The sequence below is a fragment of the Ailuropoda melanoleuca genome, chromosome 10, assembly GCF_002007445.2.
Source record: "Ailuropoda melanoleuca isolate Jingjing chromosome 10, ASM200744v2, whole genome shotgun sequence".
Classification (NCBI taxonomy): domain Eukaryota; kingdom Metazoa; phylum Chordata; class Mammalia; order Carnivora; family Ursidae; genus Ailuropoda; species Ailuropoda melanoleuca.
The window spans coordinates 66,015,026-66,041,481 of record NC_048227.1 but is presented as its reverse complement, the minus strand read 5'-3'; the positions used below and the strand labels follow the sequence as shown (position 1 = coordinate 66,041,481).

The 26,456-nt window shown below is 41.5% G+C and overlaps 1 protein-coding gene across 3 annotated transcripts in view; it reads right to left on the bottom strand.

The window, feature by feature from the left end:
• Positions 1 to 26,456, bottom strand: part of DCBLD1 (discoidin, CUB and LCCL domain containing 1) — a 61,012-nt gene that overhangs the window by 20,807 nt on the left and 13,749 nt on the right. For all 3 annotated transcript variants that reach the window (XM_034669034.1, XM_034669035.1, XM_034669036.1), the window contains exons 2-4: positions 17,510 to 17,722; positions 2,486 to 2,620; positions 160 to 211 (exon numbers count right to left, since the gene is read on the bottom strand). In XM_034669034.1, the coding sequence (XP_034524925.1) occupies positions 160 to 211; positions 2,486 to 2,620; positions 17,510 to 17,722 (400 nt within the window). The remainder of the gene's footprint in view (positions 1 to 159; positions 212 to 2,485; positions 2,621 to 17,509; positions 17,723 to 26,456) is intronic.

Sequence of the window (26,456 nt, the reverse complement as noted above, 5' to 3'; positions counted from 1 at the left end):
TTGATCTCTGCTATATAAGAAACCATTTCAAGTATTCTTCATAACTTACAAATGATTTTTTAAAAATTAAATACAAATAAGGTACTTTATCTGGTTTAATGTGAAAGAAAACATAATGTCCAACAGATACCTGCCACACAGCTTGGACACTGTATTTACCTGTATTCTGTCTTCAAATAATGGTTAGCACGTTCCAAGCACGTTATTAAATCTGTCATAAATAAAGATAATTGCAGTTAGGAAACTGAATGGAAGGACACTCATGCTCAAAAACAAAAAAACAAAAAAAAGAATTTTAAATAATTGAATAAAAAAGGATTTTTTTTTAAAGATTTTTAATTTTTTCATTTGACAGAGGTAGAGACAGCCAGCGAGAGAGGGAACACAAGCAGAGGGAGTGGGAGAGGAAGAAGCAGGCCTCCAGCGGAGGAGCCTAATGTGGGGCTCAATCCCAGAACGCTGGGGTCACACCCTGAGCTGAAGGCAGACGCTTAACGACTGAGCCACCCAGGAGCCCCATAAAAAAGGATTTTTAAACATTTTTAAAAAGATTTTATCTATTTGAGAGAGAGAGAGTGAGCAAGAGAGCACAAGTGGGTTGGGGGGGTGGCGGGGAGAGGCAGAGGGAGAGGGAGAAGCAGACTCCCCACTAAGTAGGGAGCCCAGTGTGGGGCTGGATCCCAAGACCCTGAGATCATGACCTGAGCAGAAGGCAGATGCTCAACCAACTGAGGCACCCAGGTGCCCCTAAAAAAGGATTTTTAAAAAGCATTTATTCACTATCTAGTTATTATCTGAATTTTTCCATTTAAAAATAAATCAAAACTGAGAACACTGTCTTCAGGATTTAACCAATTTCTTCCATTTCTCTTTTCTACCACTAAACACGGTTTTTCAGCAATTGTCCCGTGAACGATAACAGGAACTATTTCAAACAGAAAAACCAACACTGGTTCATTACTGTCCACTACATGCCTACAAAGATCCTATGTATAATGACCTCCCTTGGCAAGAGGAAAACAATTTCAAAAGCCTGATGTGGTTCATAGAGAAGGTTTGGGAACATTTTAATTTAGCAATTTAGCTAGCAGCATCTGAGTGACCATGGGACCACATGTTTACCGAGAATACAACCTTTCCACTTTCATCAGTCAGGACCAAGGACTTAAAAAAAATAATGCTCTTTAGGGGCGCCTGGGTGGCACAGCGGTTAAGCGTCTGCCTTCGGCTCAGGGCGTGATCCCGGCGTTATGGGATCGAGCCCCACATCAGGCTCTTCCACTGGGAACCTGCTTCTTCCTCTCCCACTCCCCCTGCTTGTGTTCCCTCTCTCGCTGGCTGTCTCTATCTCTGTCGAATAAATAAATAAAATCTTAAAAAAAAAATAATGCTCTTTGGAATACACCACTGAATGAACACTCAGCAATGGGGAGGCTAAGATGCTGTGGATTTTAATGCATTTAGATCAACCGAGGATAGTTTCCAAAATATTCCACACTTGCGGTAATAGTTCTTTCTTTCCTTAATATTCTCAGTAGTTCTTAGGGAGCAACATACAGTGAACACTGGTCCTGCTAGGGTCTGCTGGGATTGGCCAGATTTGATTGGCTGAGAGAGAAATGAATGGTGCACCCCCTTCCTAGAGCATTTCTGCCAGCTGGGACTGAGAGCAGAAACTCCGGGCCACTTCTGTGACCCTGGGCAGACATGGAGCACAGGTACAGTAATCACTCAGGAGCACAAGACGGCTGGACAGGAGGCCATGCTTTCCTCCCTCATCAGTTTTCATACTCCCCTTCTCTCCTGCTCAAGTGTCAGCTCCATGGTTAAGGCACACCGTGACGGTGACTTCACATGCGACTCACACTCCCGTGCGTCCCCCATGCTGGTACACTGGTGTGTGTGAGTGGACGTGGGTGGTGGAGGGCGGAGGTACCACTGGTTAAAAGGCTTGTGCCCGAGGCTGAGAAAGGTTGAGGGAGGGCTCCAGAGAATAACCAGACCTTAAAATAGCCCTAAAGGTGCATCACCCAAGATTTCTATGAAAATGAGATTAACCCTCTTCCACATGGGTCAGCTGATCAAGCTAACATGCTCGATAACAGTATTCTGAGTTCAGATCTAACTGCTTATGAAGACACTGCATTCCTCTCTTCCTTCACATACTCTATACCCAATGTCACAATTCTGTCCAGAGATGGTGATAAAAGTAGCAAGAAGAGGGGCGCCTGGGTGGCGCAGTCGTTAAGCGTCTGCCTCCGGCTCAGGGCGTGATCCCAGCGTTCTGGGATCGAGCTCCACATTGGGATCCTCCCCTGGGAGCCTGCTTCTTCCTCTCTCACTCCCCCTGCTTGTGTTCCCTCTCTCGCTGGCTGTCTCCCTCTGTCAAATAAATAATGAAATAAAATCTTTAAAAAAAAAAAAAGCGAGAAGAATTCTTAGATAGACACAAGTTTACAGATCTGGGTTGAGTCTTCTGCTGTACCTGGATGGTCGCTGCTGGCATAGGTCAGCAAAAATCCCCGCCCTGAAATGTGGGATCCACTCTCAAAGCGAACAGTGACTTCGTTCGTGTTCAATAGGAGTTCTTTGGGAACAGGAATACTTCCACAATATGGTCCTAAAAACAAAGCACACTTTTGGCACATTCAAAATTTAAACCAGCACAAAGAATTGGTATATGGAATTTTTTTCCCTTAAAGGTCAAATTTAGCAGACAACACATTGTAAGATTGCAACCTTTACCCAACTGAAATTTTGCTTATTACTGGAACTGACAATTAGTGCCTAAATGTGGGCTCGATGATACTGACAAGCCAAGGTGGGGGGAGGGCAAACTCTAGATAAGCAATGGGCTGGAACTAGTTAATTGTGAACAACCCAAGAGATCTGTTTCAGTTTTTGTAAAAGAAGACTAACAAAGGTCGAATACATTAGGTAGTCAAGAAAATGTTATCACAAAGGTGATATTCTAGGGGCCTCTTAAATTTGCTAGAAGAAACTCACAAATTTTCTTTTTTCAAGGTTTCCATAATTAAAAGACTGTCCAATGCATGGTAACAATCTTATTCTCTTGCAGTTTATACATTTATCTCTCTCTCACCAGTACCATACAACTTATTTTGACTTACAAAATGAAGTTTGTAAAAAAGCAGAAGAATTTCTAAAGGCTTTTGAAGTACTGTAGTATAAATTATGCAATTAAGAGTATAATACATCATTTCTAGAATAAGTTACTTGAAAAGCAATAGGAAGCTCCACGAACTTTCAAAGGACAAAATTAGATTTGGAACTAAAAAAGAAAAATAGACCTTCCTACTACTCAAGTTAAAGTTTAGTTTGTAAACTGTCATCTTGAAAATCATGTATGTAAGAGATAATTCTAAGAAAATAGGGATTAGTAAGCAAAGCTTGAAGACAGGTACTCTCCGTTAACTTCTCCCCAAATAAAACTGTATGGAAAGAGTCAACAGCAACATCAGGTAACAGTCAACAGTGACAGCAGTGTCAACAACAGGTTAAGGAAGGAGGAAGGAAAGAAGGTCTGGGAGAGGATCAGGAAACCAACTAAGCGCTCCTCTCCTGCTCTATGGGACCGGATTTCTTTTGTCCCGTCCAGGTCTCACATTTGGAAGATGTAATTGAATAAAAGAGAAATGTTGTGTGTTTACCTTCATGCCTCAAATCTCTGTTGTTCCCTATTATTAAATTATAGTGAAATCCGAATTAAAAACGATGACTTGCCTCTTTAGAGATTCTCATCTTATATAATTATTTACATGAAATAGCAAACTGATTAGAATAGTACCTAGCATATAATGAGAGCTAACTAACTTGGTAGTTAGTAGTAAGTAGTTAAATAAATATGAATGAATACATTAAAACAAACAAGTAACGTCTGTTTTCCTTTTAGACGGCATTCGATGGGGTTAGAAACTTTCTATCCACCACTTTATCCCCCGCAGTTTATACAATACCTGGCATGTGGCGGCCTTCCAAATATCGTTAGAATTGAAATGAAGTTAAATGCTCTTCTACTTGCAACAGTTTTGAAAAGCCAAGCCTGATTATAAAGATGCAGGAAAGATTTAATCCTCGCATTTTAAAATATCATGAAGAAGTCAGGAAGAGAAATGTGGAAAAGCAAGAAAGGAAAGAAAATCATTAGTGTAATAAATACATGGATGTTTGTGAACTTTAACAGTGCTCACAGCATGGTAGAGAAGCAGTTTATACTAAGTCCATTTCTGTATAGTAGAGTGATAAGCATTTTTTCAAAATTAAAGTGAGTGGGGTTACTGTACTTGACTTTTCAACTTAGTTTGTTATACATGTTTGAAATTCCTTTGTTCTCTACACAGAGATGTGAAGATGCTTGCTTTGCAAATCTAAGAATAAAAATGAAATAGCTAGTAACTAGCTGCTACTGGTAAATCAGAATATTTTTCTAACCACATTATCCTTTCCAAGAGGAAATGATAACGTATATGCTCCTCTCCAAAGGGTGATAATGATACTAATCTCTCCTCCAATTTCTACAGCATTCCAATGAGTCCTAAGAAAAACAGTGAGATAAGCAAGTCTAAAGTGATGGTAAGTGAGAACTTGTTTGGATTTTTTTAGTGCAAATATATTTGATATGTAACACTGTAAATTTAAAGTGTACTATATATTCATTTGATACATTGATATACTTTAATATGATTGTCATTGTAAGGATAAATAGCACTTCCATCACGTTACATAATTACTTCTTTTCATGGCTGTAATAATTAGGTTCTAGTCTCTCCGTAAATTTGGTGATTATACAGTTGACCCTTGAACAATGTGCTGGTTAGGGGTGCCAACCCCTGTGTAGTTGAAAATCCACGGATAACTTCACTCTCCAGAACCTTTTTTTTCAAGATTTTATTTATTTATTTTAGAGAAAGCACAGGTCCATACACGGGGTGGAGGTCGGGGCAGAGGGAGAGGAAGTGAGAGAATCTCAAGCAGATTCCCCACTGAGGATGGAGCCGGAGGCAGGGGGAATTCGATCCCAGGACCCTGAGATCATGACCTGAGCTGAAACAAGAGTTGGACGCTCAACCAACTGAGCCACCCAGGCGCCCCTCTTGACTCTCCAAAAACTTAACAACTAAGAGCTTACTGTTGACTAGAAGCCTTACCAGTAACATAAGCAGTCAATTAACACATATTTTGTACATTATACGCATTATTTACTGTATTTTTATAACAAAGTAAGCTAGAGAAAATAAAGTATTAAGAAAATCATAAGGTAGAGAAAACATATTTGCAATACTGTATTGTAAAAACAATTCATGTGTAAGTAAGCTGCATAATTCAAACCTGCATTGCTCAAGGGTCAATTTCGATATTGTTGTCTATATTCACTATACTGTGAATTAGATAAGGGCATATTTACTACTCACTGCAAGCTTGTACCCTTAAATAACATCGACCTATCCACCCCACCCCACTGCCGGCCTCTGGTAACCACGCCCTTTTACTCTCTATTTTTATGAGCTTGGCTGTTTTAGATTCCACATATAAGCGCTATCATACAGTACTTATCTTTCTCTGACTTATCTCACTTAGCATAATGCCCTCAAGGTCCATTCCTGTTGTTGTAAATGGCAGGATGTCCTTCTTTCTCATGGCTGAATAATTGGAATTTTTTTTTTTTTAGATTTTTATGGAACAGTTGAAAGGAATGGTTGCAACACTGCATATATCTTACACAGAGGGATAAGCGTGTATGTCATCACGCGAAGCTGTCACGCAATACATATAATTTCCTACACCAAAAAGACACATAAATATAGTAAAACTCTAATTTGGTTGTATCCTCCCAAAGTCATGATAGGAATGTAAATATTCCTCAAAGATAAAATGTAAACACACTGCTTTAATCACCTTCCCCCCCCCCAGGCACCAATCTCTCTCCCATTCTTCCCGAAGTAACTGCAAAAATGTAACTAAATCCTAGACGGGAGAGAAGATACCCTCTCCGTATCAACGCAGCATTACACAGGCAGGAGGCAGCGTTAGTTCAGCGGGGAGGCTAGAATCCACTGTGGGCTGTGGCGAAACGTCCAATTATTTCCTGTCTGAAGGCCTGACAGATAGATTCCTTTACACAGAATGGAAGTTAATAACTGCATTCCTCGAGTTAAAAGGGAAAAGAGATGAAAATGGAAAAATGTAAATGGCAGTGAGAGGGAAAAATAATGAACGGGAAGGCACTGAATGATCCGAACCAATCTGTCCCAAGCAACATTTTCAGTTTTCAGCCAAACTCTACGGAGGATTATAGCTTTTCTCATGACAAAGCCTTCCTCCACCCACCCCTGGCCACACAATACATTTCACTGTTAGACTTGCCATCACAGCTTTTAAGAAGGGGCGACACTTACATTTACACATTCCCAAAGACAGTTCAAAGGAAACCCAATGGAGAGCTTGGTGACTTCTAACTTAGATCCTGGTTATGGTCTCTGTCCCAGGGAGTGTTCCCGGACGGGTAAACCTGTCTCAATTCATAGTCAGGCTGAACGCCAGTCTTTCTGAAGGGGGTCTTAAGAACTGTAGCAGAACAGTAAACATAGGACTCCCAGTGCTGGATGGTGTTTGCTTCACGACCGGCCATGCTGTGTGTTCTGCCGCGCTTGGACTTGCTAACTTCCACCTTCCCTCCCCTCGATCCTTGTCGGGAAGGCGGGTTCCATCTTACTCTGCCGTCCCCAGTTCCCACTGGACCCGGCCACAGCTGGAAGGCAGTTCATCAAGCAGGCAAACAAATCAGGAAAAATAAGTACCCCCACCTTTTGTGAAATAAAATTGGTAGCCCTGGATTGTGGGAAGAGCTATCAGTGATAGCAAATGGGAGAGCGTGGTGGCATTTGGCACCACACGTGAGACGGAGACCTAGCAGACAATGCCCTGATTCCTCGGACAAAGGAAGAAAAGGCCAGGAACCGTAGGAGCTGCCTTCGCTGAGCACAGTAGGCCAGTTCCTCTCAACACACCCCTTGTTTGGAGCTACTGTTCCATGAGCAGCTGAGAGGGAAACCCTTTATCTTTGCATGCGTGAATGAAAGAAAACTGTCCTACAAGGAAGAATAAACTGTCTGCCCCCAGCCAAGCCCAGAATTCTCTTGCTCCTCTGGCGACCTGACAGTCCATTCCGTACTGCGATTTATGCTGCTACAACATTCTCTGCGGACTGTGTGAGATGCCACATTACAAGGCAATAGCAGTCTGGTTAATAACTGCTCCAGGCCAGGTCGGGCGGCTATGTGTTTTTCATCTTGAAACGGATGAAACTAAGTTATTGTTTCGTCTGTGAGAGGGATGTGTTTAAAAAATGGGGTGCGTGCCATTAAAAAGCAAAATCAAACACAAACCCAGAGACCCCTCCCCATCCTGACGCATATTCTCAGTGGTGAAAAACAGAGACCTGACTCTTGAGACATCTGTCATAAACCAAATTAAACAACAACAAGACAATCTCCTAAAAACTTTCATTAACCTTATGAACACCCTCTGAAACACACATGTAATTTCTCAGGAGAGATAAGAACGTGCTGCAGAGCCTAAGCGGTCCTTCCAGGGAGTGTCCCCGCCACAGGGCACACACCAGCCGCCAGGAAAGTGGTGTTTGGCGCAGCCCAGATTTGTCCTCGGAGGCGTGCTGATAAAGCAATCTGTAGAAATGCTGAAGCTGCAAACGCCTTTACCCTCGTGTCTGTTTTCCATTTGTTTTCTCAATGCAGGCAAATGGCACGGTTTGTCCTTGCTCGCCAATTGCAATAGGGTCATCGTACAAAATTACAGAATTTTCAGGGCCATTTTCTTTGAAAAGGAAGGGAATTAGCATTAAAAAAGGATATTCCTAGACTATGCTATTAAAACGATAGTCACGTAAGAATGTAAGTGGTATCCCTGGAGAGTTTTGGTCCCTGGTTCCCAGGCAAAAATCAGTGACAGATGATAAATGAACCAGGCAGATTCCAAGACAAAGGTGTAGCTTTCCTTGGGGCTCCGGGACTCAGGTCAAGAAACGCCTTCACGCTAGAGCTCACAACCCACCTAGGCCATTACCTCTCTCCCAACAAAAGATGGCAGTTACTGAAACTAAATCCCGGTGTCTCCAGGGAAGGGTCTGGGAGAAAAGAGGAGGAGGAGGCCCATAGCTTTTTCTCCTTGGGGCTTATGGTATGTCAATGAGATACATCTTGGTTGGAAGAGTCTGGCCGATACAAGTTAAAGATGTTTCTGAGTTCTATCATGGCATAAAAGATGAAACAAAACAAAAACAAATAAACAAAAATCAGTCCTTCCCAAGGGTGTCCACCCAAGTAGACCCAATCGGAGGAGAATGAATGTAATTCTGAAGCCCAAAACAACTCTGTACAAGCTAGGAATTTCTTTAAAGGCTATTTATTATTATTATTTTTAAAAGTTGTGAGAATTTTGCATTCTTCATAATATGTCTGGGAGACATAAACCACTTAAAAATAGATGCTACCAATCTTGTGTTTTTTCCCTATTTAGGATTTTAAAAAAAAAATCAACAGACAAGGCATAATGATTAGATCTTAACGCAGTATGCCAGATATGCATCTTTCTGAAAATTATCACAGCAATCTTGTTTGCAATCAGAGTACTTATCATTTCCTAGTTTTCCCATTTCTCTTATTCCTAGTGTAATAGAAATATTAACGGCTGGCTTCACATCGCTATACTTCTAGGTCACTGACAATAGTTAGAAAAATATTGGGAGTGGAGGTGGAAGTACAGGAAATGGAAGGGAACAATTCTTGAACTTCCTTCTCTATCTCAAATCAGGTAGCAGACCACCACCAATTCAACCAACTTACGATTAGGTTCCTGTGGCAAGCTGGTTTCTTTCTATCCCTGACCACAATGCCTCCTGCAGCATTTCTCTGAAACCTTAAATTTATACTAGTACTCTTCATGGGAGTGATTTCTCAGAACTCCAGCTTCTTCTCACGATACCCTGGTGGGGAGGCCTGGAGAAGTTTCCATCTCTTCCAGCAAATGACAGACAAAACTATAGCTCAGGTTTTCTTATACACAAGCCACTTGGTCTGATGGTTTCTGGGACATTACAGGGTTTAAGAATTGGGACATTACAGGGTTCAGGAGTGGAGTCTCTGAAATCAAATGCCCACACTCACATCCCACATCTAGGAAAGTGATAAGCAAGTTACTTGACCTCTTTGAGCTTCAGTATCCATAGGTTTGGATGTTAATAACAGGCCCCATTCTCAGGGCTATCATGACAGTTAAATGGGTTAGTTAGTCTAAAGAACTAAGCCCCGTGTACAGCATGTAGTTGAATGCTCAAGTGTAAGAGCCTCCTACAGCACTTCATGGTCTTTTCTATAGAATAAGTAGGCTCCTAAAATTTTATGTAAATCAAGTCTTTTTGTAAATGCAAAGGAGATATTTATAGATCGAAGAATCTTACTAATCTTCCTACAGTGTGAATAAAGATACTTAATCTTCTGTGAAAATCCAGATTTTTTTTTAAGAGAGAGAGAGAGCACGTGTGTGAGCGTGGGGGTGGGGTGGGCAGAGGGAGAGGGAGAGAGAGAATCTTAAGCAGGCTCCATGCCCAGCGTGGAGCCCCAAATGAGGCTTGAGTTCATGACCCCGAGATCATGACCTGAGCGAAATCAAGTCAGATATGTAACGAGGCATCCACATGCTCCCAAAATGTAGATTTTTAAATGTATGTTTGCCAAAATCAAGCTACATGCAATCAGATTCATTAAATATTCAGTGAGCATCTGCAAATGCAAGAGTATGCTAAGCACCCAGGGATACTGAAAAAATGAATAAAATGCAATTCCTGGCTCAGGAAACCCTATATCTGGTACAGAAACTAACATATGATCTCAAACTGAGAATGGTGCTCCAGTAGTAAAGGCTTAGAGAATCAATATAAGCCCCACAGAGGGAGTAACTGGAGCTGCTGGACATCAGAGAAGGCTCTGGGGCTCTGGGGTAAGTAGCAATGGATCGTGTGTGTGTGTGTGTGTGTGTGTGTGTGTGTGTGCGTGCATGTGTTGTGTGTCTGTGTAAGAAGGGGTAGGAAATGTAGGGGAAGGAAAAGAGACCTACGGGAGGAATACTGTCAATAAAAATACCACTGCATGAAGCTCTATGTACGATGTGTTCAGGAAAAGGCACAGACATAGGGAGACTCAGAGATGAGGCTGGAAATGGGGATGGGGAGAAGAGTGAGTGAACCTTGAATGCCATGTTGACAAGGTTCTGTAGATAGGAGGGTACAATAAGTAATTTTTGAAATAAGAAAAGAAAGAAATTACAATCACATTCAACAAGATAACCTTGGCCAGCCTGGCGGGAACAGAGACTGGTGAAAGGAGAGCGGGAAATACCAGGAAGCTCCTTCCATAAGAAATAGATACAAAGACATGGGCTGGCAGTGAAATAAGAGAGCCACACTGAACAAAACGACCTGTGAGCTTGGAGAATATGTGTTTTCTGCTCATCTCACAAGGCTGGATGGAGAAAATCTGTCCCAGGAGCTATTTCCGGCTCAGGGAGCCCCCGCCAAGTGCTTGGAATGATATGGGCAAACTCAGGCGACCAGGAACGCAGTGGGAGGGTAGGGTGCCCTGCTGCAGCTCAGCCTTTGCTTGGTGCAAGGGAAGTGTTCAGGGTACTGAGCAGGGACCAATGTGTTCTCTGCTCTTAGACCTCTTAGACAAAGAATAAATAAACTGTGTGCAAGGCCACTGAGGAAGGGGGGAGGAAGGGCAGGTGGAGAGGAGTGAGGGTGATGATGGCTAACATTTGCTGAGTGCTTATTTTTTGCCAGCATCATTCTTTTTAAGTTATACATATGTGCCTCAATTATCCAAATACGGTAGATAGTACTATTTTGCCCACTTTACTTTTTTAAAGACTATTTATTTATTTATTTGACAGAGCGCGCGCACCTGCGCGCATGAGCGGGGGGGGGGGGGGGGGGAGAGGGAGAGGGAGAAGCAGGCTCCCCACTGAGCAGGCAGCCCGATGTAGGGAGGTAGGCTCGATCCCAGGACCCTGGGATCATGACCTGAGTCGAGGGCAGATGCTCAACCGACTGAGCCACCCAGGCGCCCTATTTAGCCCGTTTTAGATGGGGGAATGGAGCGAGGGAAAGATGACATAATTTGCTCAAGGCTAAGCAATTAATAAACGAGCAGTACAACAGCAACTTGAAGCAGACAGTCTCACTCCAGAGTCTGCACTCAAGCACAAATGAAAAATCTCAGCAGAAATGACAGCCTTAATCTTGATCCACGCTGAAGGCCTGTTTTCACTGATCCGCACTGACACAGGTGGGGAAGTCTGTGGGAACGAGGTCCTCTGAGATCTGAGAAGCCAGTACCTGGTTCCTACCCAGAATCTTCCAGCAAGTTCTTCAGCAGGTCCAGGAACAACCCGGAACCCCATACATCAAGGGAAGGCCAACTTTCAGGGGAAATGGTCCAGTCAATCCTCCTGAAACATCAGGAAAACAGACATGACAATTCCCCTGGGGTGTCTGAGGGCAGGCCCTTTCTGGTCAGCACGACTGGAAACAGAACTTCACCATGGGATGAGTTTTAAAGTTGAGAAGAATGACCTTCGGTATGAATTCACAGCCCTCCCTCTTTAATGTCATAAATAAAAGTTAGATATTTCATTTTTTTAAAAAAGATTTTATTCATTTATTCGACAGAGATAGAGACAGCCAGCGAGAGAGGGAACACAAGCAGGGGGAGTGGGAGAGGAAGAAGCAGGCTCATAGCGGAGGAGCCTGATGTGGGGCTCGATCCCAGAATGCCAGGATCACGCCCTGAGCTGAAGGCAGACGCTTAACCGCTGTGCCACGCAGGCACCCCTAGATATTTCATATTTTAAATGGAGGGATTTTGGTTTGACAGTGTCTAAATTAGCATCTACTTTTTCCCAAAGTTCAAGATAGTTTACTGTTATTTTAATGTTTTATATAACTAACCTGCTATTATTTTACATCATGGCTATAGAAGGCCAGAAACTGAGAATCAGTACCGAGGCAGCAATCGGGACTGTACTACAGAACAATTTTAAATCTGAAGATGTATTACTTAAATAGATTCTTTGTTTTATTTTTTATTTTATTTTTTTAAAGATTTTATTTATTTATTTGACAGAGATAGAGACATCCAGCGAGAGAGGGAACCCAAGCACAGGGAGTGGGAGAGGAAGAAGCAGGCTCCCAGCAGAAGAGCCTGATGTGGGGCTCGATCCCAGAACGCCGGGATCACGCCCTGAGCCGAAGGCAGACGCTTAACGACTGGGCCACCCAGGCACCCCAGATTCTTTGTTTTAATCTTCAAATTCAGGCTTAAAAGTGAACCTGTTCAATCCTACGACAGCGTTGGCTCCTTCAGTCAAATCTCTATGGCCTCATGTGTCCAAATATAAGGTGAACTTCCTCTGCAAAGAAGGTGCCACTTTAAATTTGCATTTTTTCCACAGTCTCCTGTTACACCGACCTCTCTGAACAATGCAGAACTGTTTGGGGAAGACAGGTGAAGTAACTTAAATGGATGTAGTTTTGAATGCCAGAAAGAGTCCACCTGAGGAAAGCGTGAAAACAGAAACAAAGAAAACAATGCAGACTTAATCCACGTTCCTCAGGGGACACAGGACCTCACAATTTCTAATGCTGGAAATTTTTGCAAACAAGCCTTTCAAAGATCACTTTAAAAAGGGATAATGTTCTATTTTCCAAAAAAAATATGCATAAACTGAATTTAATCACAAGGGTACATCGAACCAACCCAAAGCAACAGACATTCTACAAAATAAATGGTTGGACTCTTCAAACCCATGTAAGAGACAAAGTAAACCTGAGGAACTCTCCCAGATTAAGGCAAAGGGAGGAGTCATGACAAGGAAAGGCTTCCTGACCCTAGCTCGAATCCTAGAATATAAAAGGGACATTAATGTTTCTTTGGAAGGTAGTCTCAGCTTCTTTGGTCTCCTAAACAAAAACCCAGAATTCCCTAAGTTACAGCGAAAACAACCTCTACTAAGCAAACTATGACTCTTATTAAAGACTTTGGGGTGGGGCAGGATATTAGCACACATGACCTTGAAAGTCGGTATATATATTTTAGATCCAAAATGTTTTGTGAGTTTAAAAGCAAAATTTGTGCTTAAGAATACCTTTAAAAAACTTATTTTGTTCTTAAAAAAACACATTTTCCAAAGTAAGGTTCATATACTTCGTCAACTTTGCTGCTTCCTGGCCGTTTCCAGGGTATTTTGAAAGGAAGAGTCAGTGTCTTCACTCAGTAATAAACATATATGTAATCCTTCTAACTGAAGTTGAATCTGAAATATCAACTATAATTACAATGCCTGACAAACAGAAGACTAATAATCCCACCTAATCTGTATCAGGCCTTCTAAAAGCAATGAGATCGAATGTATATTTTGCCTGATTACTGGGAAAGCTGGTGTGGCTTACACTTGTTTATAGTGCATTTTACTACCATGAATGTCGATTATAAAAGTATATGAACCAAACATTTAAAACAAAATTGGCATGGGGATGAATCATTACAAAGGAACCACACAATGATTAAAAGTGCACAACTCCTGTATATTCACAATTTGTTAATGCAATCGCATTCCAAGTCCTTCCATTCTTGGCAGAGCTTACAAACACGAATGCCAGAAAACATAACTCTTTTTCAAAACTTTAACTCCATATTCAAAATTCTGTTAGCGTTGAGTCTTAACATCTCTTGGCATGGGTTTTAATAATTAACTGGTTAGTGAAAAAAATCGAGCTGGATAAACTACAACTCTTTGGCTATTTCAGCCACACATGGAATGGTCAGAGCCATCGTCTACGGGAATTTCGAAGAGGTATTACACAACGCCCTTCCCCACTGCTGCCCCTCAGCAGGCACTTTCTGCCACCACCGCCAGCCCAAACAAGTGTGGTGGATTCCCGGGGCCCCTGCGTTAACCCTCCGGCTCTCCCTCCGTAGGCGCACCAGCTCCTGCGGCCACACTGGCTGCACACTGGAGTCCCACTCTCCCAGAAAACCGGGCAACAGCCCCGCAGCAGGGCCCACCCTGAGCTTCAGTGCAGAATCACAGAATAACAAAGCAATTCTACCTCCTCCCCCCCTTCGCAGATGCCTGCGCTCCTTAGGTAAGTTCAAAGTGACCAGGAGACTATTTTAACTAAGAGTATTGGTCTAGTTAGTGTTTTGGGTCAAAGGAAATCTATTTGTTCTGTATTAACATATGCTTGTTAGAGAAAAAATAGAAAGTAGAGAGGAGGTGTAACAATACCAGTAGTTAAAACTTCTAAAGCCTCACCTTAAGATTCTGCTAAAGTTATGTTGTCTTATTTTATTGGAAGGTTTTTTTTCCCTATTGTTATGACATTAGCATATATTCATATTTTACCTAACACTATATCATAAGCAGCTTTCCATATTAATAGTCTTTTAAGCAAATATGTGTTTAATAGGCCAAGTAACTGTAACATGTTTTAGTTAGCTGGTTCCTTGTCATTGAATTGTTCATTCACTTCATTAAAAAGTCATTTATTCACTGAATAGACCTACTACATTCAAATCACTGAATTAAATACTAAAAGTACGTGCATAAGAACAAGTGGCCCCTCTCAGAATGCTCTCCAAAACTACAAAAGACACAAACATATACGCAACACACACAGCATATGCATGTATACACTTTCTATGTCTGGCCCTAAGCATTTAATTTTTAAAAAATATTCTTACAGGACTAAAGTATCCTAATTTTCTTTCTAGGTATTTCTTTTATTGCTAATTTCTCTTACCCTTGTCTGCGGGGTTTGTCTTAGCATGACTGATCAGGAAATCTTTAAAGTAGCCACGAAAGAAAAATTCTGAGCATCATTAAATATTTTATCTTAAAAACATCCCTAGCCAAAAACATGAACTCCACCTGCATTTTAGACAAAACTGCTATATGCTATAATATTGGGCTGAGAATCTGTTGTGGTTTTCTTTGAGTTGTGGGACTGGGACAGAGGAGCAGACATCTGGAAACAGAGGTCTTCGAGCCACAAAGACATGGATATAAATCCTTCTTTCAGCCCTTAACTAGCTGTGTGATCTTTGGCGTGTTACTCAAAAACAGAAACAAAAACAAAAACAAAAACACCCCACTCACTATGCTTTCATTTCCCTATTTGTAGAAAGGAGTTAATAACATTTACCTCCAAGGTGGATGTAAGGATTCCAGAAAATCTGTGTACGGGTCAATCATATGCCTGGCATTACAAGAGATGCTGACTATGTTTATTTCTACAATGAGCACAAATTCTGTTTCTAAAAGATAAACCTAACTGGTATATAGAAAAAAATATAAAAAGAAAAATTAATTTACTTGGTTTTACTGCTACAGGTGAAGTGTAATTCATTACTCATTTCCTAGTAAAGAGTCTAAGTCTTGAAAATCCGAGAAATCTAGAAATGTGGAGATTGGTGCCCTGAAGCTGACCACAATCACCTCAGAACCTAGCTCCTAATATGTTGTTAATCCTATGCTTTTCCTCTTTTCTGTATATTCCCCAATATACATTGGAGATGATATAGTGAACTCACGGTGTGGTGTGGGAAGGCAACATCCATTCTCCAATCCTGCTTTGGGAGGATTTGCTCCCCTTTCTAGTTCTTCTCACCTCACCTCTGATTTGAGAGAGGCTGAAAGCAACAGAGATGATCACCCTGCCGCTCTGGGGAATGGGTGGAATTAACTGTTCATCTTCCAGGGAAGTAGATGGTCCCGGGGAGACACCAGTGTGGGAAAGCAGTCTCTGGCCCCACAGTGTCTTGCCTCACATCTTACAGGGGGGCTCTGACACTCAATCCTCTCCTCTGAATGTGAATGACGTTTCCTGGCAGATGAGGGATTCCCTGAAGAGTGCTTCCACAAATTAATACACATGTGATCACCAGTAAGCGTTCCCAGGGGCCTTAAGCATCCTTTGAATTCCCATTTTTCCCATCTGTTTGTTTTTTTATGAAGATTTTATTTATTTATTTGAGAGAGAGAGAGTGTGCGTGCAGGAGAGAGAGCATGAGTGGGAGGAGGGGCAGAAGGAGAGGGAGAAGCAGGCTCCATGCTGAGCACAGAGCCCCACTCGGGGCTGATCCCAGGACCCCAAGACCATGACCTGAGCTGAAGTGAGATGCTTAACCAGCTGAGCCACCCAGGCACCCCTCATTTTTCCCATCTGAATCAAACTGGAGTTAAAAAGTTGCAACCAATTATATGGAATTGACTATCTTTAATCTGTTAGAGTGTTTCAGCCATCATTAAAACAGACATAATATTCCCAGGGATACAAAAATCCTCAATTTTTTTCCCCATGGGGCCGGATAAACCCAGACCTCTGAGTGGTCTCCAGGCCAGTCTGGGCCTCCACGCTGGGAGGAGGCAGCCGGAGAGAGGGGAAACACGTCTGTGGGCAAAGGTAAGGACAACATTGAAAGTTGTGTGTGTTCGAGAAATTGCCTGAGAGCCAGTAGGCAGACAAAATCGGTATCGTTTTTGGAGCTATATGCCAAGAGAATTTCCGTAAACCTCTAACCTCAAAAGAACCTGTACATAAGATTTCGTCTTTATTTTTGAACTGTCTAAACCTAAGCTGTTTCCTTGGACTTGGGATCACAGGGTCACTGTTATGCTGATTTCAGACTCTGAGGTGCTAACTGCACACCCAAGCACACAAAAAAGCCTGATTTCAAAAGATAATTTTGGAAACTGTCCTCTGCATCTGCTGTTCCCTTACCCAGAAAACTCTGACCTCAGACATGCGTACACAGTCCATTCGCTCGCGTCATTCGGGTCTCTGCCCACATGTTCCCGTACTGGAGAAGTCTTCCTGACCGCCCCATTTGAAGTGGTACAAACCCACTCTATCCAGGCTCCACACCACCTCAGGGTGCCTTGTTTTCCCTATTCTTAGTTTTCTTTCTCACGACGTCTCCTATGACAGATGCATTTGATTTTCCACCTCCCCTCCCCAGCAATGCAAGCTGCACGAAGGAGGAACTTAAGTCTTTTCACTGCTCGGTCCCACAGAGTTCCTGAATACACAATCGCAGTTCAATAAATATTTGTCACAGGAATGAATGACTTGCAGATGTTTTAGCCAAGTGCCATACATCCCCAATTCTCTTCCCAGCAAGAAATGAAGTCAAACAAAGCTCCTGGGACACACACGAGGCTAAAGCTAAACCCTAGATGTCTTTGCTGTAGCTTAGGAAGCAAGCGCGGCCATGTGAGCTGCCCTAGGAGTTTACAAAAAGCAAGCTTCTCTTCTAATCTTCCCAGCCTATTATACTCATCAACAGACAACTTGCCCTCCCTCCCAAGCTTCAAATTATTTCATGCTCACAGAAACCTAGACCTTTTTTCTTACCATACTGATCGGAACTGCTGGTGAAGAGAAGGTAGTCAGAAGCACAGGTCTGGGATTCAATATCCAAATCTCCTAACCTCAGAATCAGTTTCTTCCCTTTTGGTACTTTGATAGTCTTTTCACAAACCGTGTGATTGGGGTAAGTCCCTGGATAATTCTTAGACGTCATTGTGCCACTGTCCTGATAGGTCACTATGTGCCCACAGCCATCACCTGGTGAAGAAAAAGAGAATGAAAGAAGTAATATTAATTCTTACTGAGGATTGACAGAGGCTAGTACAATCTCCAGGTCATGTATGTTATTCCTTCTTTGTAGAGGGAAAAGCTAAAAAAAAAAAAAGAAAAGAAAGAAAGAAAGAAAAGATAGAAAAAAAAAGAAGATTAAATTTTTTATTATTTCAGGTTATTTCATCTTGTTCCCAGTTTAATCATCTGAATATTTCTGACCAAAGTGTTTCATATATTAGAATGGAAAGCCCTCAGCAAACGTATCATTTAATCACACCACTTTTTCTGATCATCTACTTCTCTACCCATGCAAACGAGCACAGTAGGTCCTCGGCATTCACAGATTTGCCATTTGTGGTTTCTTCTATTAGCAAGCCAATGCTGTGCAATAATTGGTGGTGGAAAAATAATGGCACTTACTTCTGAGGGTCACTGTATTGTTAAACAAGAGAACATTCGCCCTGTGCTGCTGGTTGAATCTGAGACATAGGCTGAGAGGAGAGTGAGAATCTGTCATATAACTGGGGGCTTCCAGCTGTTCGACATTCATGTCACAGTTAATGACAGTCGCAAACTGGAAGGTTCCTGACAGACCCAGGATGTCATTAGAGAATGTCCAGGGTCTAGTGCATTGAGCGCTTGGCACATACCAGACCTGGTACTGCTGGAGACAAAAAAGCAGCAATGGTGGCTTCACAGAACTCAGAGCAAAAGGGGAGATGGTCCCATGTTCAGCTAACTATGATACTGGGTGCTGCGTGCCATACCAGGAGCTTGAAGTGCCGTGGAAGGCAGGAAAGAACCTATTCCAGCGAATTATCACTACTTCACTAAGATAAGAAATTTTCTTAAGACTTTTCTGAATAGGGAAGTTCATCAATTGACCAACAAGTTGCTCCAGCAGATTAAAGTGACTAAGTCACTCACTCAAATACCGAGTGGCCTGCACAACTGGGTGGGCTGCAAGGGAAATGGGCATATACACTGCTTTCAAATCGCAAAATCTCTGTGGACAGTATGGCTTCACATAAAGGCAAGAATTTCTGCCCTTAACTGGAGGGAGAGAAAGCAGAAATTGCTCAAAGAAGGAATTCTCTGAGTAACAAAACAAGGCCTCTGCATCCCAAAGTCTCCCACAGAGAAGCCCCAGTTTGGGAGTAGTGGGAATCTAAAGCCCAAGGCAGCCTTCTTCCTCCTCCAGCCTCTTCCTGAGCGACAAGAGGACTGGCCTGGGGCTTTCCTTTATCTCACTCTTTTCTGACCCTGAGGCTTACAGCCCAAATGATAATGGAGGCTTAATTAAAAAAAAAAAAAATTGGCAGGGGGGCAGGGCATAGAACTCCAAAAAGCTAGCCCATCTCAAGAGACAAGTCTTAGGAGAGGAATCCACCCATATTCCAGAAACTGCCACAGATTCCCAGCAGCTCCCGCCAGACGGATAGATGGGGGATAAGAGTTAACTTTACCGAGAATACCAGCAGAAATGTAGATGGACACTAAGATAAAACTACTGGGACACCTGCACGTCTAAGGAAAAGCTGTGCAATTTATATGGAAGACTCTAGAGACCCAGAGACGTTTTTAAGAAGGAAAATAATGAAAGAAGTATTTAAAAAAAGTATGATCGATCTGGCTGGGCAATGCTACAGGACCTAGGATGTGGGATGAATCCGGATCAGAAGAGTAGTACAAGGGCTAGGAATGGGGCAGCTAGAAAGGGAAGGGAAAGAAAAACAGGGAAATTCACAAGAAAAAAAAAAAAGCAATGGTTCAGAAAACAACAGGTGTTGGAGAGGATGCAGAGAAAGGGGAACTGTCTTCCACTGTAGGTGAGAATGCAAACTGGTGCAGCCACTCTGGAAACTGGTACAGAAGTTCCTTAAAAAGTTGAAAATAGACTACCCTGGGGCACCTGGGTGGCTCAGTCAGTTAAGAACCCGACTCTTCATTTCGGCTCAGGTCATAATCTTGGGGTCCTGGGATTGAGCCCCAAGTCAGGCTCTACACTGGGCCTGGAGCCTGCTTGGGATTCTCTCTCTCCCTCTGCCCATCCCCCAATTTGCACTTTCTCTCTCTCTTTCCCTCTCTCTTCAATAAATAAGTAAATCTTAAACAAACAAACAAACAAAAACAACCAGAATTACCCTATGACCCAGCAATTGCACTACTAAGTATTCATCCAAAAGATACAAACACGGTGATTTGAAGGGACACCTGTACCCCAATGTTTATAGCAGCAATGTCCACAATAACCAAAATATGGAAAGAGCCCAGGTGTCCATAGACTGATGAATGGATAAAGACGATGTACATACAATGGAATATTACTCAGTTATCAAAAAGAATGAAATCTTGCCATTTGCAATGACGCGGATGGAAGTAGAGGGTATTATGCTGAACAAAGTAAGTCAGAGAAAGACAAATATCATATGATTTCACTCATCTGTGGAATTTAAGAAAAAAACAGATGAACATAGGGGAAGGGAAGGAAAAATAAACTAAGATAAAACAGAGAGGTGGGCAAACCATAATTGACTCTTAACTCTAGGAAACAAACTGAGGTTTGCTGGAGGGGAGGTGAGTGGGAGGATGGAGTAACTGGGTGACAGGCATTAAGGACGGCACGTGATATAATGAGTGCTGGGTGTTGTATGCAACTGATGAATCACTAAATTCTATCCCCTGAAACTAATACTGCACTGTATGTTAACTAACTTGAATTTAAATAAAATCTAAAAAAAAAAAAAAAATCAACAGACTTGGGTTTTGGTTTAGTGGGAAAGACAAGAGAAGAAAAAAAAACCCCACTGAGATTCCGAGTCCAGAAATGACTGGAACACTAAGGCTAATTGATATCAAATGAGAAGCCCAGAGAGAGAGCAGGTTTGGGGGCAAAGGCTGTAAGTTTGGTTAAGGCTGAGGTGACAGCTATACTTCATGACATCTCTGGCAGTAAGTACAAAACTGTTGAAATTTCAATGAAAATTATACTAGAGTGAAGCATATGGTGCAGAAGCCCACAGTGCTCGGGGCTTTGGTTTAAAATCTGAGTTATGTGCCTGCTTATAAAGGCTTTCATTAAAAAATCCAATTTACAGTTTCTCTTGAAGACAGGAAGACATGGCAACGACTCCAACAGGCATTCCCATCGGGCTAGTGATACAGTGGCTGCCCGTTTAAAGGAGAAAAATGCCCTAGCTCCTGGCCGCATCCTAGCCGCTCATTTCTATGACACACCCCACCTTGGAAGGCAGTGATCTGGAGCATGCCGACAGGGCAACGCTAGGGTAACTGGGGTACAAACAATCACGCACACACATTGCACATAACCCTATCTCAGCCACCGAGATACCACCTGGTCAAACATTTAAATGCCTCTTTTCTTATTACTGTGAAATTCTCTGCTTTAATAAGAGAAGAAAAAGTGAACTCTTTCTCGAAAGCACAGCTAAATATAAAATGAGGCGTAATTATATGTGAATCAACTTTCATTTGATCATTGCAGTCTCAATTTTATTTAAGTGACATGTCATGACAAAAGAAAATCCCAGGGTATCACATGTATTCAACCCTGTAATTATACTTCTTTCCAATCACTTTTACTCTAAAGCCCAAGAGGAAACTAATTTTACCCAACGATACCAGCAGAAGGTGAGCGGGTCTGTCTTCAACACTCCCATCATTACTTTGCCTGGGGGATCTGTGCCTCCTTGGAAAAATTTCTCTGTTCCATTAACTATCAGAATGATACTCTAGGAGTCTTTGTTCTGCCAAAAAACCTGAAAGGAACTGCTGAATCCTAATTTATTAAAAAGCAAGCTGTCATCAGAAGTTTGTAATTTCACCCCGGCCTATGGAAGGAGACCATTTATGGGGTTTTCTGTGGCAAGCACTAATATAATACATTTATTCCATGGTATTAACTACATCAGGAATTTTCACCTTATTGTCCTTCCACAGTTTTGATGAATTCAAAAAACTAGATATAATAATAGTAATACTGGAAGGTTGCTAAGAGAGTAGATCTTAAATGTTGTCACCATAAAAAAGAAATGGTGATTACGTGAGGTGATGAAGAGGTTAGCTAATGTTACAGTGGTAATAATTTTGCAATAGGTAAGTGTATCAGATTAACACATTGTAGACGTAAACTAATGCAACATCATATGTCAATTATATCTTAATAAAGCTGGAGAAAAAAAAGGACTAGAAATATGCCAAAGGGGAGAATGGAGAACTGGGTGGGAGAGAAAATGCCCACTGTACCATGGATTGTATAAACCAGATGCACGCAAATGATCGACAGTAGGGAAGCAATATTCCCATGACCTCATCCTAACACTCAGGGAGCTTACTCTCATCACCCAACTCTAGTGAAGAATCACCAACAAGAAAGATGACAAAAATTATTTAAAAATCTATCAGTTCCTGTTCCATTTCTTGCATATCAATGTCAACTTCCTGGTTGTGATTGGCAAGATGCTATCATTGAGGATAACCAGGTAAAGGGTACACAACATTTCTATTATTTCTTCCAACTGTATATAATTGACAGTTATCTCAGGAAAAGTTTAATTTAAAAAAATGTGTTAGTCTGGTTAAGTTTGGCTGACGGGGGATGGAAACTAGGATGTTTTCATTTTCTATTTTATACTTTTCTATACCATTTGGATTTTGTTATTCTGTATCAACTAAACTATGCTTAAATAAAATATTATCCACATTTGCATTGAAAAGGTATATATGGAATGACAACCAATAAAGGAGGCCACTTTTATTCTAAAAATCTCTCTGTACCAATTCATTGCCCACATTTCCCATATTTGTCTGAGAAGCAAATATGTCTGAGGGGGGCTCCTTTACATACTCTAGCTTACAGATGAGAAAATACAATGTATATGGGCTTTCCTTAAGGCTACTTTACTGATGGTGGGGATTTAGCAATGGCTCTAGGATTTTAAAAACATTTTTGTCTCTCTTCTTTATTTGATTTTGTAATAAATTTTTGTGTTTAATCTTAAAAAAAAAAAACCATCTGAGCGGCTTCCCTATCAGACCTCCCTTTGGATACTTCCATGACATTCTCCTATTAAAATGAACTGTTCCCTAACGAGAGGTAACTGACTCCTGCCATGGTCATAAACAGATGGAGAACCACTGGGTAGAAGGTTGAGGAAGAACTTTAAAATGCCAGTACCAGGTGTGTTACCAGCTAAACTCACTGATGGATCCCAGCATGATGACAAGTAAGGTCATCAGATACTGTGTGTCTCTAGGCAGGATAAAATGTGCTCCATGCACCAACACCTAGGAACACTCTTGCCAAAAAGCAAAACATGAATCAATAACTGACTCCAAATCTCATCAAGCCTTTAGGTCTAACTTCCAGGCTATAGGAAATCCACAAGTTCACTGACACCACAAGGAAGCTATTAGCCACATCCGGGCTGGGACAATCTAGGTGCAACTGACCGAGTTTCTTCAACAAGGAATTGTATAAAAGAAAGTATTTATTTCAGATTAAAAGAAAGTTAAATAAACAACAACCAAATGAATTTTGTTTGGATCCTGATTTGAAACACCAACCTTACAAAACGACTTAAAGAAGGTAAGTAGGGGGATTGCTATCAGGGAAGAATTATTCATTTTATTAGGTGTGATAATGGTATTGAGGTTATATAACAAATGTCTTCTTTTAGGGAGGCCAAATGACATATTTGAGCTGAAAAGACATGATGACATGAAGTCTGGGATTTGCCTTAAGATACGAGAGTAAAAAAAGGGAGGAAGCAGGATTAAAAAAAAAGAGAGAGAGAGACAGGGAGAGGTTGATGGCTGCTGTAACTATGATGATGAGGGTGTACAGGTTTTTAAATTTTTATTTATTTACTTATCTGACAAGAGAGGGAGAGAGAGAGCCTAAGTAGGGGGAGCAGTAGCAGGAGGGGGAGAAGCAGACTCCCCGCTGAGCAGGGAACCCGATGTGGGGCTCGATCCCAGGACCCTGGGATCAAGACCAGAGCTGCTGGCAGATGCCTAATCCACTGAGCCACCCAGGTGCCCTGAGAGTGAACAGGTTTTTTTGTTTTGTTTTGTTTTGTTTTAAACTAAAATGGAAGAAATGAAGGTCAGTCTTTAGGGCAAAAAATACAACCTTGGTTTGGAGGATTAAGCTTCACATGGTGTTGGGAGCCCTGATGGGCAGTGAGGGTGGCACAGGCGAGACTAGAGTCAACTGCCACCTACCAATGTCAAAGGGGAGGCCGTGGAAATAAGGGGGAAGGAGGAAGCTTTGCCACAGGGAACTTGTCTACTTTTCAAAAGTGGCTACGGTGCAATGTTTATCTTTTTCTTCCTTTGAACTGTAATTTAATTGCCAAAGTGCCAAAGCACATGATGACTAAACTATGCATCATTTCCTCTCTCCTTAGGCTGAAAGCTCCTGTCCTCTGCAGGGTATGTGATGCGTGGTCACTCCATTATGCACCGAAATCCTAGGGTCTGCTTGGAGCCAGAGCTGGTTTGTGAGACTGACCAAACCCCGTCTCAAAACAACTTGCCAAAACAAAACTGGATGCAGTTTAGATTTTAAAAAAAAGCTGTTAAGTCCTCAGTATTTTATAGCTCCCCCAGTGATCGCTACACACAATTTAACTATTTTAACTCTGAACATTTGACAACAATCTAAATTAGAAAAGGCTGGTCAAACTATGATATCTCCAAGCAATGTGATATTAAGGAAAAGTTAAAGTCATGTTTTAGAATTCTATTTAATTAAAAAACAGAATATTGTGTACACATAGAGATATAAAGGGAAAATGTTTGAAGTGTTATGATGTAGGATTACAAGTGATTTGCATTTTATTTATACATTTATTTTCTAAATTCTCTACAATATGAAAACATTACATATAAATCACAAAAATGATACAATTAAAAATACCAAATTTACCTAATATTCTCTGTTAACATAGGGTACTTTCAGCGCTAGCCTTAAAGTATAGACTAAAAGAAGTCCCTTTAAACCAATACGCAGAAACTGTCATTAAAAGCTCACTCAACAGGGGTGCCTGGGTGGCTCAGTTAGTTAAGCTCTGGTTGTGATCTCAGAGTCCTGAGATCGAGCCCCATGTTGGGCTCCCTGCTCAGCGAGGAGTCTGTTTCTCCCTTTCCCTTTGCCCCTCCCCTGCTGTGCTCTCTTTCTCTCTCAAATAAATAAGTAAAAATCTTAAAAAAACAAAAAACGAAAACTCACTAAACAAACAGCTGGGAACTTAGTATAATGTAGTTCCCACTCAAAAGAAGCTCACAGGCAAGAGGAGAGGGTTATGTTAACAAGGAATTCCTGAGAGTAAAACGACAGGTCCGACATAGAGTATGGGCTCAGTATCTGTTCTCCAAATGCCTGAAAGCATATGTCTCTATGCTTTTAATGTCAGCTGTTCCAGAAGTATGGATATACAAGGTATTTTCTAAATAAGCTTAAAACAAATCCTAGACGCTTGTCTACACACATCAACTGTTTATTTAGTCTACTCTAATTCCACCCACTACGAAAGGAAAACAACAACTTCCTTAAAAGACTATTTCCCTTTTGATAAGAAATCCTGTTCCACTAACAGAGAAGTGAAATTAAGATACACCTGGTAGGGACTAAGTTCTGTAATACTACAAAGCATGATTTAGGCTTCAAAAGAACACTTTCAACTGAATTGCACTTGTGGAAAATTGTTTGGATGATATGAAATAAATAGGGCAAAAATTCCTTTAGTTATTAACTGATCCACACAATAAAACAACAGACTTCAAACTTTTTAAAAAATTATGACCCATAGTTAGAATGTAGGTTTTTCATTACAGTCTAAGTAAGCACACAAGCATACGCATGAAGAAACAGGAAAAAAAGTCTAATGTTGTAATTCTTTCTATCGTATGTAACGCACTGCAATCTTTCTTATTCCATTTCATTTTTTTATTTTTTAATTTTTTTAATTTTTTTTTTTTAAAGATTTTATTTATTTACTTGACAGAGATAGAGACAGCCAGTGAGAGAGGGAACGCAAGCAGGGAGAGTGGGAGAGGAAGAAGCAGGCTCACAGCACAGGAGCCTTATGTGGGGCTCGATCCCATAACGCCGGGATCACGCCCTGGGCCGAAGGCAGACGCTTAACCGCGGTGCCACCCAGGTGCCCCACCATTACATTTTTTTAATTGAAAGCATGCTGGTTGTGTCAGCTGAATTGATTTCACTGCCTACTGATGGGTCACAACCTGCAATTTGAGAAATAGTGCTCTGAAATATCACAAGAGTGAAAGAATTTCTAGAAACATGATTTCATTACAGTTGGATCCTTGCTCTTCTAATATTCAAGTTACGACAGGTCTCAACGCATATACAATCAGCCACGTGTGGGTGTGAGAACATTTCTTCCCATGTCTAAGATCAAGTGAGTGCTTGATGACTACAATCTTTTCAACCACAAAGAGGAGCCTGCAATTATTACAGAGTTCTTTGTCTGATGGCAACGTGAACAGATTTCCCAAGGTATCACTAATTTCACTGTCAGTCATACTCTCTCATACACTTTGCTTTTCTCCCACTGTGCTTAACTTTTTTATGCTATGTGTTGCCTGAAAAGGAATGGAAGAACCAGGACAGCAGGGTCTATGTGGTTATGTGAGAATAAAACCAGTAAGACAGAAGTTATGATGATGAAAC